This window comes from Musca autumnalis, unplaced genomic scaffold (genome assembly GCF_047663935.1).
Source record: "Musca autumnalis isolate F117 unplaced genomic scaffold, ASM4766393v1 scaffold_5, whole genome shotgun sequence".
In the NCBI taxonomy this organism is placed as follows: Eukaryota; Metazoa; Arthropoda; class Insecta; order Diptera; family Muscidae; genus Musca; species Musca autumnalis.
Window position 1 is genome coordinate 91,987,532 of NW_027412088.1, and position 14,784 is coordinate 92,002,315.

Genomic DNA, 14,784 nt, shown 5'->3' on the forward strand with positions numbered 1-14,784 from the left:
TCAAAGTTGTAAATATAACCATAAATGAAATGTTTATTACGCGACATGTCTGTTTTAATTGTACAAACAAACGTTCATAATTAAAATGTTGCAAACAGCGCACAAAATAGTTTTTTAATTATGCCACAAAATTGGTCAATTATTCTATGGTCGTTTTGGTAGAAGAGAGCTAACAAAATAGTTTATACCGATAAAGACCCTGAAAATATGGCAATATGAATGGTGATGAATGGAGTATTTCGCACAAACATTGTAAATTTCAAATAAAAACTTGTAATTGTGGAACTTTTATGACTTAGTTTTGGGAACAAAATATTATTAATTGTTGAAATCATAAGTTGTAGGCATTGGAGGAATAATAAGATCTAATGACTCTTGAAACCATTCATAAAGATTGTGGGGTCAATATACTTGTTTTTTTTTTTAATATTTGAACTGAGATACAAATATTTTGTTATGTCCCTTAAGAAAAAAATCAAGGTTAGATTTGGGCATTAAAGTTCATTTTGACTAGCGAATTTGACTTAGCAAATTCAAATAAACCAAGTGGCTGATTTGATACTTCTTGTTTTAGAACAGCATCTACTACTTTTATTTAGAGTAATCGAATAAGCAAGTCCTTTATTCAGAAATAGACAAAACGAAATTACCAAAATAATGAAAACATTTGATGGAATATAAGTAACTTTGACTGAAACCCGATATCAGTGAATTATTCCGCTGTACTATTTCGTTCAGGCAGACAATACTTCTCACAAACGTAGACCTATAATGAGAAATTGAGCCAACATATTTCAATGATCCGCAGTGATTTAGAAATCGATTTTCCTGGGCAAAATCCCAACTTCTTGTCATCATCGATTTAAAATTTATATGTATGGAATGGAATGCCATAATTATATTAACGTTTTTTTTATATTTTAACGAATAAATATAGGAGATATGAAAGCGTTATATACCTATTCAGGGTTGTTATGGAGCTACTATGTTATTTTTTGTATTTTTCAGGAGGTAACACTCCTCCGAAAGCCTTTCCGCCAATAAGTATTCCTAATGATTTAGATATATCATAATAAAACATAAATCTTAAGAAGTCTCTCAAAGATATGATACTTAGTAGTATCCTTGGTCAATTCCTTTCCAACTATAAGTACATGTGTATATAATGATGAGTTCTACTGACTGCTAAGTCTTCAAAATTTCATTGAAATTGAACATATGTAACAAAAACATGCCGAAAATATATATGGGAGCTATATTCAAATCTGAACCGATTTCGATATAATTTGTCCCATTTATTTCTAGAACGAATTCCGTCACGCTTTCCAAATTTCAGTGAAATTGGACATATATAGTGTGTCCAAATCTGAACCGGTCTCGATATAATTTGGTACATTTGTTTTTGGAACAAATTCCATCAGACATCCCAAATTTCAGCGACATTGGACACATCCAAATCCCGTTACGCATTCTAAATTTCAGCGAAATTAGACATATATAGCGAGTTTGGTGCATAAAATACAGGAAATCGGCCGAAAATATATACAGGAGCTATATCCAAATCTGAACCGATTTCGATATAATTTGGCACATTTATTTCTAGACCAAGTTCTGTAACACATTCCAAATTTCAGCGAAATTGGACATATATAGCGTGCTTGGTGCATAAAAAACAGGAAATCGGCCGAAAATATATATGGGAGCTACATTCAAATCTGAACCGATCTCGATATAATTTAGCACATTTATTTCTAGAACGAATTCCGTCAGACCATCCAAATTTCAACGAAATTGGACATATATAGCGTGTTTGGTGCATCGAATGTCGAAAATCGGCCGAAAATATATATTGGAGCAATATCCAAATCTGAACCGATTTCGATATAATTCGGCACATTTATGTCTAGACCAAATTCCGTTACACATTCCAAATTTCAGTGAAATTGGACATATATAGCGTGTTTGGTGCATCAAATGCGGAAAATCGGCCGAAAATATATATGGGAGCTATATCAAAATCTGAACCGATTTCGATAAAATTTGGCTCATGTATTTCTAGACCAAGTTCAGTCACACACTCCAAATTTTATTCAAATTGGATATAAATAGCGTGTTTGGTGCCTCAAATACATGAAATCGGCAGAAAATATATATAGGAGCTATATCCAAATCTGAACCGATTTTGATATAAATTGGCACACATTCTAAATTTCAGCGAAATTGGACATATATAGCGTGTTTGGTGCATAAAATAAGGAAACCGGCGGAAAATATATGTATATGGGGACTATATCCAAATTTAAACCAATCTCGTTATAATTTGGCACATTTATTTTTAGAACAAATGCCGTCAGACATTTAACATTTCAGCGAAATTGGACATACAGTGCTGGACATATCAATGGAAACATTTTTCAGTAAACTAAATATAATAATTTTTGACTAAGTACATTTATTCCTTAGTCAAATATACCTGCATATTTAATTTTATGCAAACATATGGAGGTATATCTAGCCAAGGAATAAATTAATTTAGTCAAAAACAAGTGAGCAAAGGCTATAGTCGGGACGGAGCCGACCATGTGATACCCTACACCACTACCCCTGTGCATAAGCTTTTCACTGGTAAACATTTCTTTTAGGGAATATAATCCGACTACCACCAAAAATAATATGCCTCTTTCTCTCTGGGACCCCCATAAGCAACCAAAATTACGTGACCATCCGATCAAAATTACGACCTGTAGCTTGATTGCAAAAAATGGAAGAATTGGATGCATTACCGACTATTGTGGTATCTCCCTTCGCCAACCTGCTTTACACCAATGTAAAGGTAATAATTTCTTCTTCCATAGACAGGCTTTGCCGTTGGTATACCCCTACTAGAAGCCGATATATTCACAAAGAAAAAAACTTTGAATTTGTCTCCAAATGAGTTTTTCCCCATTCCGACCCCTAAATATTATCCGACTATCACCAAAATCAATAGGCTTCTTCCTCTGTGGGCCCCCATCTACCCCCAAAAATTTTGTCACTATCCGATCAAAATTCTAACTTGTAGCGTGATTACAAAAAATGGAAATATTGGGTATATTACTGAATTTTGCAATATCTCGGTTTGCTCACTTACGCCAACATACTTTGCATCAATATAAACGAGATCTTTTCTTCTGCCATTGAGGGGTATTCCTTTTGGAATACTCCAACCAGAAGCGGAGATATTCGCATAAAAAAACGTTGACATTTCTCCACATAAGCTTTTCGCTTATTCCGACTCCTGAATATTATCCGACCATCACCAAACTAAATAGGCTTCTTCCTCTGTGGGACCCGCATCCACTCCCAAAAAATTCGTGACGATCCGATGAAAATTGCGACCGATTACAAAAAAACCGTGATTACAAAAAAATTGGAAAATAGGACGCATTATCGACTATTGCCATATCTCTGCTATTTGACCACCTACGACAACCTGCTTTACATCCTTGTAAAGGTGATATTTTCTACTTTCCTTGCCAGGTTTTGCTTTAGATGTACCTCTTAAATAAACAGAGATATTGGCTTTGAAATAAAACGTTGACCTTTCTCCAAATAAGTGTTTGCCCATTCCGACCCCTGAATATTATCCGACCATCATCAAGATCAATAGGCTTCTTTCTCTTTGGGACCCCCATTAACCCCCAAAATTTCGTGACGATCCGATCAAAATTGCGACCTGTAGCGTGATTACAAGAAAATCGGAAAATGGGATGCATTATCGACTATTGCCATATCTCTGCTATTTGACCACCTACGACAACCTATTTTACATCGTTTTAAAGGTGATATTTTCTACTTTCCTTGCCAGGTTTTGCTTTTGATATACCTCTTAAAGAAACAGAGATATTGGTTTTAAAATAAAATGTTGACTTTTCTCCAAATAAGTGTTTGCCCATTCCGACCCCTAATTATTATCCGACCAACACCAAAATCAATAGGCTTCTTCATCTGTGAGACCCCCATTAACCCTCAAGTTTTCGTGACGATCCGATTAAAATTGCGACCTGTAGCGTGATTTCCAAAAAAATAGAAAAATGGGATGTATTACCGACTATTGCGATATCTCCGTTATTTGGTTACCTACGCCGACCTAGTTTGCATCATTGTAAAGACGGGATCTTCTACTTTCATAGTCAGACTTTGCTTTTGGAAAGTTTTCAACCAAAGCTGTGATATTCGTCAATATAGTTAAAATCGCAAAAATGAAAATTGGGGTTTTATTTGCTACTATTGTTATATCTTCGTTGTTTGATTACCTACGAGCACCTGCTTAACATCATTAGAAAGGTGATATTTTCTTCTTTCATAGTCAGATTTTGCTTTTGGTATACCCCGTACAGAAGCTGAGATATTCGCTTTGGAAAAAAACGTTGTCATTTTATCCACCTAAGTTTTTTGCCCTTTCCGACCCCTAAATATTATCCGACCATCACCAAAATCAATAGGCTTCTTCCCCTCCGGGACCCCTATCAACATGCAAAATTTCGTGACGATCCGATCAAAATTGCGACCTGTAGCGTGATTACAAGGTTTAGATGGACAGACGGACAGACGGACAGACGGACAGACGGACGGACGGACGGACGGACGGACGGACACACATAGCCAGATCGACTCAGCTCGTCGAGACATTCATTTTGATATATATATGTATGGGTCTACGACCACTATTTCGATGCGTTACAAACTTTTTGGCCAAAACCAACTTATAATACCCTCCCCACATAGTGGTGTAGGGTATAATTACGAAAGCCAATCTTGTAGAGAATTTTCACAGCTACAACATATTAGTTAGTCCCATTTCGAAAGGACTTACAGTTTTCAAGCTAAATCCTGAAGACCTAAGAAAAAAATTTGAAAGTTTGATCTGAACCTCTATATCTCAAAAATGGTAGAACTTAAAAAAATATCAATCAGCCAACCTTGTAGAGAATTTTCACAGCTATAAGCACCTTCCATTTCAATTCGGTTCAAGAGCGCCGTGGTAGACCTATACCGATGAATTTCAGGTGGAAAGAAAAAGTAAATAATTTTAGTCACTTTGGTGTAATATTGAGACCACAATCTCCAAAATACCGAAAATCGGGAAGTACCGTTCAATGGGGCTATATGAAGACGTAGATATTACTTACTTACTTACTTACTTACTTACTTACTTACTTACTTACTTACTTACTTACTTACTTACTTACTTACTTACTTACTTACTTACTTACTTACTTACTTACTTACTTACTTACTTACTTACTTACTTACTTACTTACTTACTTACTTACTTACTTACTTACTTACTTACTTACTTACTTACTTACTTACTTACTTACTTACATACTTACTTACTTACTTACTTACTTACTTACTTACTTACTTACTTACTTACTTACTTACTTACTTACTTACTTACTTACTTACTTACTTACTTACTTACTTACTTACTTACTTACTTACTTACTTACTTACTTACTTACTTACTTACTTACTTACTTACTTACTTACTTACTTACTTACTTACTTACTTACTTACTTACTTACTTACTTACTTACTTACTTACTTACTTACTTACTTACTTACTTACTTACTTACTTACTTACTTACTTACTTACTTACTTACTTACTTACTTACTTACTTACTTACTTACTTACTTACTTACTTACTTACTTACTTACTTACTTACTTACTTACTTACTTAGAACATTTCCAATTCTCTCTGTTTCGTGCTTTGCTATTTGGAATACCGAGCCTTTCATATCTTCACCGCCATGTGGCTCGAATTTATACGCCTTTTTAGCGGGTTCATCATCACTCATTCTTATTATATGGCCTAGCCAACGCAATCGCTGCATCTCGATACGTTTAACTATATTGATGTCGTTTTATAGCAGATACAGCTCGTGGTTTATACGACGTCGATATTCACCGTCAACGCAGATCGGTCTGTAGAACTTTCGAAGAATTTTTCTCTCAAACACGCCAAGCAATGCCTTATCTGCTTGCGCAAGTACCCAGGCTTCGGAACCATACATCAGCACTGGTAGTATCAGTGTTTTGTAAAGCGTTATTTGTTTGACGAGATGTGGCTTTGTTTTTAAACAGCTTACTTAAGCCAAAGTAGCATCTGTTGGCCAATACAATTCTTCTTTTTATTTCACAACTGATGTTTGTTGTGTTTACGGAGGTGCCGAGGTAGACGAAGTCTTTTACTACCTCAATATTATAGGAACCAACTTCCACAATCAGTCCGAGCTCAATGGACGCATTGCGCGTCGACACCATAAACTTGGTCTTCTCACCGTTTACCGCCAGACCCACTTTAGCAGATTCTCCTTCGACTTTCATTAAGGTATCAGTTACTTCTTTTACTGATCGGCCCATGATGTCTATATCATCAGCATAAGCAAGTAACATGTGGCTATTGGTGTAGATTGTGCCACTTCTTTTGACGTTTGCCTCTCCTATAACCTTTTCTAGCAGGATGTTGAAAAGATCACACGAAAGGCTGTCTCTTTGCCTGAAACCTCTTTTGGTACAAAACTCTTCGGAGGGGTTCTTTCCTATTTTAACTGAAGATCTTGTGTCAGTTAGAGTCATTTTACAAAGCCGAATGAGCTTTGCGGGGATACCAAATTCAAACATAGCTTGGAATACCTTTGAAGGCTGCTTTATAATCGACAAAAATGTGGTATGTGTCGATCTGCATCTCTTGGGTCTTCTCCAGGATTTGCCGCAGGGTAAATATCTGCTCAATGCTGGATTTGCCAGGTCTATAGCCGCATTGGTATGGCCCAATTATTTCGTTGACCAAAGGCTTTAGTCGTTCGCACAATATCCCTGACACTACCTTATAAGAAATAGGGAGCAAACATATGCTACTAAACACTGTGCTACAAAAGTGGACAAAAGTTTTTTGCAGGGATTCTGATGATTAAATTCGGTATTGTGGGAGTCCATGGAAGAAACCTTTGGTTTCTTTGGGTCACTTCGTTTTTTGATTTTACGCATTGTTCAACCGATTTCATTGATTTTCCCCATTTTCTAAAGCTAACTAAATTTCCTTCTTGATAAATGTAAATAATTACGTAGTTGGGTGTCTTCTACGCAGCCTAGAGCACGAGGAAAAGCATTTTCCTGTTTTTTAATGCGTTTTTGTCACACTTAAATCACTATATCTTAACCATTTGTTAACCGATTTAAGGTATTTAAGGTATTTTGAGGATTTAACCTAAATTTTTGACCGAATTAGCTTAAATCTGACATTTGAGGTTCTCAATGACCAAACAATTTCTCCACTAAAAATTACTAAGATACGTCCACGTTTTGGTATCTTCCGATTTAAGGTATTTTGTGGATTTTAGCTAATTTTTTGACTGAACTAGTTGTAATTTTACATTTGAGGTTCTCATTGGTCCCGAAACTTCTCCACCAAAAATCGTCAATATAGGTCCATGTTTTGGAATAGCCCCCATATATTTTCCGATGTTTGGTATTTTAAGGATTTTAGCTACAATTTTTAATCTAACTAGCTGTAATTTAACATTTAAGGTTCTCCACCGGAAATCGTAAACATACTTCCATGTTTTGATATAGCTCCCATATAACGGTACCTCCCGATTTTCGGTATTTTGAAGATTTGAGCTAAAATTTTTAAACGAAGTAGCTGTAATTTAACATTGACCTATGTTTTGGAATAGCCCCCATATAGCTTCCGATTTTCCGTATTTTGAGGATTTTAGCTACAATTTTTAAACAAACTATCTGAAATTTGACATTTGAAGTTCTAAGTGGTCACGAAAGTTTTTCACGGGAAATCGTCAATATAGTTCCACGTTTTGGTAACGTACCTCCCGATTTTCGGTTTTTTGAGGATTTTAGCTACAATTTTTAAACGAAGTAGCTGTAATCTAACATTTGAGATTCTCAGTGGTCGCGAAACTTCTTCACAAAAAATGGTCCACACAGGTTTATTTTTATCGTATAGCCCCTATAGAACTGAAACTCGAAATTTTCGTCCACATAGGTCAATTTATGGGTATAACCCCTATAGAACTGAAACTCGGTATTTGAGGAGTTTAGCTACAACTTTAACCGAAATAGCTGTAATATGACTTTCGAGGTTCTCAGAAGGTTTTAGCTACGTTGTTTGACGGAACTGCCCGTAATTTGATATTTGAGGTTCTCAGAGGTCACAAAAGGGTTTCTTCACTAAACAATTTCAATATAATTCCTCCTTTTGGTATAAGCTGCATCTAAGTCTTATGCCAGACTATGAAAATTTTCATTAGAAAATTCTTTGTTATTCTCTTTTAAATTTTCATTGGCGTCCACACACATACATGAAATCATATGAAAATGTTGATATTTTCATTGCTTTGCATTGGTTCGAGAGTTTCGAATTTAAACACAAAGAATAACTTCAGATTACAGAACCTTGTGTACAGAGTTTCACCCCTTTCCCACATCTTACCTATATATAAACTAATTTTCATGTTAATGGAAATTTTCAAAGTCTGGCATAAGACTAAGCGTACTTTTCCATTTTCGGTATTTTGAGAATTTTAGCTTGCTGTAATTTGACATTTGAACTTTTTTAAGAATAACTTATGGTGATAGGTATAAACTTTACTACTTTTTACTATTATAATTATAACAGTTTTTTTTCTGTAGGGATGTACATACATCATGAGACCGATAGCCTCGCCCGACATTTTTAGATACCGCTATTGCAACCAACAAAAACAAGTACAAAAGTATCAGTCGGCTTTGCCGACAGAGATATACCTTCAGCCTATGTGAATTGAAATTTTAATCTACGGACTGATCGAATGTATTTAGGGTCTTTTCAGAATTTTGTGGCCCTTTTTGGAGATTTGAACTTGCCGACAAAAATGTGTATTAGGATTAAAGTTTAAAAGTGTTGCGGATGAGGTGCTTAAAGAAATGGTCCATTGTGGAAGTGGATCTTGTTTTGAGAGCCATATCTTCTTGATATATATTGGGCTCACTAGTCATTTCAGTGAGTCATCCTATAACTTTTGGACCAGTATGCCAGGAAGCATGGAATTGTCCACGGAAAACATAATATGGCTGTAAAACGGACCACAACGAACAGCATACATTTCTAAAGGATTTTCGAACAGACATCAAAGTAATTCGAGAGCTGGTCTTAAAGTGAACTCCTCCGAAATTGTATGTGGGAGGTACCCGAAGGAGTGGACAAATATAGTCCATATTCAAACCTGATCTATATCTGGTAGATATATTAGTATGTGTAAAGTATGGACTAAATCGGTCACTCCCTTCAACAGTTAACGTACGCACAATTAATTTTAAACTATGTTTGGACAAAATATTACGAAGGACAAATTTTGGTCCGAATCGGCAGATCCGTTCATAGCGTTTTTTGCATCTTTCAGGCTATTTTCTCAGGAAGTATGGACTTGCTCCAGATGAAACTTGTACCGTCGTATAGGCTGCGGTGTATGCAAGTTGCTACAACAAAAATCAAAGCGATTCGAGAGCAGGTCCTAAACCGAACATTTCCGAAATTTTGTGTGGGAGATACCCCAAGGAGTTGATCGATTGAGTCCATATTGGAACCTCATCTAAGTCTGGACCAATACGATATGCTAAGTATGGACCAAATCGGTTACTCCCTTCAAGAGTTATCGTGCGCATAAATTTTCTGAACATTTTCGAACTTTTGTGGGAGAGATACCGTAAGGAGTTTACCGATATAACCCATCTTCGAACTTAAACTAAGTTTGGACAAAATATTACGAAAGCCAAATTTTGGACCGAATCGGTTGATCCATTCGAGAGTTATCGTGCGCTCCAGCCAGACAGACAAACAGTTCTGTATGTCGAAACGAAAATGTGTGCGAATGAAGCACGCCCAAACTTTAGTTTTCGAAATATTTTTTACCTTTGCTTTTGCTTCAAAACAAAAAACAAATTGAAAACACGCAAAAGTTTGGGCGTGTTTCATTCGCACACATTTTCGTTTCGACATACAGAAACAGGTTGTAAATCAACTCCAAATTGTCTGAAACGGATTTCGTCAAAACATACTTGGGGTCTAAAACTATTATTTCGATGAGGCACATTTTGCTCGTGTGAAAGTGTATATACCCTCGTTAGCTTAAATGCTGAGGGTATAATAACGGTAACATCGGAACGGTACCACCCAAATGTTGAGAAATATTCGCCTAACTCCGCTTAGGTAGACCCTATGGCCTTGACTGCAACGATATATTTTTCCAGATCGGGAAACCCAAAACATCAAAACATAGGTTGTCAAGACTTGGACAAACACAAAGTCGGTCACTCATATGGAATTTGGTTGACCCTACAGTTCAATTTACGTTGAATTGCCGGCCTTTGGTCGGGGTTTAAGCCTTCATCCATGAATAAAATTCAATTTAACATTTCTATAGTAAAATTCTTATTAAAGCGGTCACAACGACAAACTGGCGTTATAAAGCCCTTATGACCGCTGTTAGTACAGTCATAATGCCCAGTGTTCATTTTTGGCCTTATGTTCGTTGGACGTTACTTTAACGTCTTTGAGTTCCCTTGATAATATCACCATGAGGTCAGTCTAAGATTAAATATAGGCCGAGATAGTTCTGAACTTTGAAATTGTAGACCCTCTGCTTTCTATACACCATTTTCTACTACCACTCCCCATAAATTATATAGAGTCTCCAAAACTTCAAAAGAGATGTGGCTAAATGTAAAATTGCTTGCAGAGAAAACCAAAGACTTAAGAAACAAGCGAAGATTTATTTGAAAGGATTCTAAAGCTTTCATATCGTTTGAGAGTACCTAACCTTCACGTATAGCCACAGTTGTCATGAGAAAAGCTTTTCTAAGAACAAAAGGAAAAATTTCGAACATATTAATAATGAACCTGCCCTACTGTGAGTTTTCCACATCTACTAAAGGGGGTAGATGAGTTTCATGCTAATCATGCGAGTGTTAATGATGTTGTGGCGAGTTGGTGTTGTTGAGATTTTGCGTTGATTTTCTATGTTTGTTGTTGTTGATAATGATGATGATGATCATCAGCATTCTGATTTCCCACCCACCACTCAACGCAGAAAAGCTTTTATTTCCAGCATTTCAATTTTGCCATGAAAATATAAAACCATGTTATGGCCAAGCTGTGGCGTTCAGTAGCGCGTCGATAGGGAAACGAAACGAATTAGAATCATTAACATTCGCAACGGAAGAAGAACATGGAAATACTCGAAAACTGGAATGGAAATAACGATTTTTTTTAAAGCCCAATGAATGACAACATTTTTTGTGAAGGATCCCAACGAATAATGGTCAAAATATGCAAATATTTTATAAGTTTGTTTTGTTTTGTTCAACTAATAAGCCATAAAATGAGGAATAATTAAAATGTGCTAAATTTAGACATTTATTAATGTGTGAAGTGTTTGTGTGTGACAATACGAATTGAAATTGAAAGTGCTTTGCAAAAATAACTAATTATTCAGCGACCTTTCCCATAACCCCATGTTTTATGATTCTTGAAGCTTAAAATTCATGCAAATAAATGGTTTCGGTGATGAGTGTTGAATATTTCCATAGAAAAACCATGGACAAGGGCCATCACTTCCATGTCAAACAATTGTTAAACCATAAAAACTAAAAAAAAATCATACTGCTGCTCCCGCAAATGGAATAAACAACAACAACAACGCTATTCTCCGAGTGATTTTCGCATTTCAAATTGATGGCTGGCCAATTTAGGTTATCCCAAAGTTTGCGTGTCTAAAATCATCACAGTCACTATTGACCGCGTGTGACATCAAGTGTTTAATTCATTTGACATTCAGACAAAACCAATTTTTCATAAAAACCCCAAACAAAAGAATATTTCATATTCATCAGTGGAAAATTCAAATAGAAAAAAATAAATAAACGCCAAAGCCAAAATAAAACAAATTCATTTTCATTCAAACAATAACAACAACAACACATGAATGTTCATAAGCATTACGTAATTGTGAAAAAATTAACATTTTTTATGTGGAGATTCTTCATTTGATGGGGCACAACTCCAAAAAAAACTTCATTCACAATTCTCAATTGAAATCCTCTGCCCCCATCGCCAGATAAAACGCAAAACAAATTAAGTGTCATTATCTTTCATTCAGTCGCGCTGACTGACTTACTTTAGTGATTTTTCATAACAACAAATAATTTCAAACATTGGTGGATCTCCTAAAAATAGTATCGTTTTGTTGTTGCTGCAATGCGGTCGTGTTTGGATTACGTTACACTGATCGGGACCTACGTTCTTCTAATTTTTTGCACAGTCATCGATGCTGGTGGTAGCAGCAGCGGCAGTGGCTCTTCGGGTTATGGCATTATACCAATATCATCCCATTCGGGTCATGGTGGAATTAGCAGTACCATAATTATTGTCGAGGATGCTAAAGGTAATTGGTTGTAACATATCCTTGAAGAGGGCAACATATGTTAAGTCCTTGTAAGGAACTTAATCAAATTCATTTATATTATGTGTGAAATGTGAATACATATACAATATGTCAAACGTTAAAAGGAATACAAAAGTCTTAAGGCACAAACACCAATTGCCAACCAGATTTGGCAAAACATTTAGGAGAGAGTGGGTCGTAAAGAAAAGGTGTCATTAAACTGTAAACAAATAGAGACGTTCGAGTGTTTTTTTTTTTTTTTTTGCCGTATGACTTAGAGAAATGCAGACAATCTGTTGGTCTACCTAGCTACATATGTCCGTCAGTTCGTGTACCCTTTTTGTGGTCCTGATTACAATGATATAATAATGTTCGTAGTCCAATTCATAGTTCCTGAGATAATTGCAAAAAAATAAGAAAAGTTCTTCGGTTACCTCTCCACAAAAGGTAATCATTTTCGATTAAGTGCAGATAAAGACTACTTGTCCTTTGTATCCTGATTACAATGATATAATTTTAATCGTGATCTATACTTACTGTCTGCCCAAATAAAATGACTGATGGACAAATTTTTTTCGGACAGGCCATCATAAAAAAATTATATCATTGTAATCAGGACACACAATAATTTTTGTGTGTGCTTCCTCTCAACCTGCCCACCCAATTGATTGACATAAGTTTTACTCTTACCAGGGTTGACATTTCCCACATTTATATTGATCAAGTATACTCTATTTTATATTAGTATCAATTAACCCTTTCAGTGATTCTATGCCATATGGCATAGCCAGTTTTTGAAGTCCGTTTTAAGGCAAAATACCTATGGGTACCATTTTTTAGTAATTTTGTATTTTTCCCTGAAGTGTTATCTAAAAATAAATCGACAAACAATTTTGATTGGTGGACCCTATACCTTGTTATGTCTCAAAGAGCGAGAGATCCTTGTTCGATTTAAAATTTGCATGAAAATACCATCTTATAATTTTATTAACAAAAATTACTTTTTTGTTAACTTTTTGTAATTAAGTTAGTAGATAATCATTGCCTTAATAATTAAAACGAAAAAAAGATCCGAAATATAGTTTAACAGACCTGCCAGATTTTTTGTACTTCATACTATGCCATATGGCATAGATTTTTTCCAACGGAGATGTTTCACTTTGTTTGACTCCCAGATCTTCTATAGTAAAACCCCTTGATCTTCAATAAGAAGACCTCCACATCTACTATAAGAAAACCTCCAGATCATGAATAACAATTCCTGCAGATTTTCTAAAATAAGACCCCCAGATCTTCTATAAGATGGCCACCAGGTCTGACCTCCAGCCCTTCTATAGGAAGACATTCTGGTGTTCTATAAGAAGTCTTTCAGATCTGCTATAACAAGACATTCAGATCTTCTATAAGATGTCCTTCAGTTTTTCTAAAAGAAGGCTTCAGATCTTCCATAAGAAGGCCTCAAATCTTCCATAAGAAGACCCTAGGTATTCTATACGAATCTTTCAATATACTAAAAGAAGACCTCCAGATATTCTATAAGACCTTCTATGTGAAGACCCAAAAATCTTCTAAAAGTAGTCCTCCAGATCTTCTATAAAAAAAAAACCTTCATGTCTTCTATAAGTAGACCTCCTGGTCTTCAATGAGAAGACCTTATGCTTTTCAATAAGAAGGTCTTCTGCTCTTCTATGAGATGAGCTCCTGCTTTTCTATAAAAAGATCCCCCAGCTCTTCTATGAGAAGGCCACCTGCCCTTCTATGAGAGGACCCTCTGCTCTTCTATGAGAAGACGTCCTGATCTTCTATAAGAAGACCTCTTCCTCTTCTATAAGGACTCCTGGTCTTCTATAAGATAAAATTGAAATTGCTTTTTTCCTTTAAATACATTCTATGACGTCCTGCTCTTCTATGAGAAGACCTCCTGCTCTTATATGAGAATACATCCTACCCTTCTACATGCCAAACGTCCTACTCTTCTATGTGACGACCTCCTGCCCTTCTATGAGAAGACATCATTCCGTTCTATGGGAGGCCCTTTTGCTCTTCAAGGAGAAGACATCATGCCCTTCTATGAGAGGACCTTCTGCTCTTCTATGAGAAAACGTCCTGCTCTTGTATAAGAAGACCTCCTTCTCTTCTATAAGAAGACCTCCTGCCCTTCTATATGCAAACGTACTGCTACTTTATGAGAAGACGTCCTACTCTTCTATGAGAAGACCTCCTGCTCTTGTATAAGAAGACCTCCTGCTTTTCTTTAAGAAGACCTGCTGCCCTTCTGTATGCAAACGTCCTGC

The 14,784-nt window shown here is 35.9% G+C and overlaps 1 protein-coding gene across 6 annotated transcripts in view; it reads left to right on the forward strand.

Moving 5' to 3' along the window:
- The window catches only part of LOC141387489 (uncharacterized), a 120,781-nt gene that overhangs the window by 80,837 nt on the left and 25,160 nt on the right, over positions 1 to 14,784 (forward strand). The window contains exon 1 of one of the 6 annotated variants that reach the window (XM_073957337.1): positions 11,204 to 12,490. The exons of the other annotated variants lie outside the window; for them this stretch is intronic. Within the exon in view, the coding sequence (XP_073813438.1) occupies positions 12,304 to 12,490 (187 nt within the window). The 5' untranslated portion in view covers positions 11,204 to 12,303. Of the gene's footprint in view, positions 1 to 11,203; positions 12,491 to 14,784 lie in introns of those variants that run through there. 6 annotated transcript variants of the gene reach the window in all.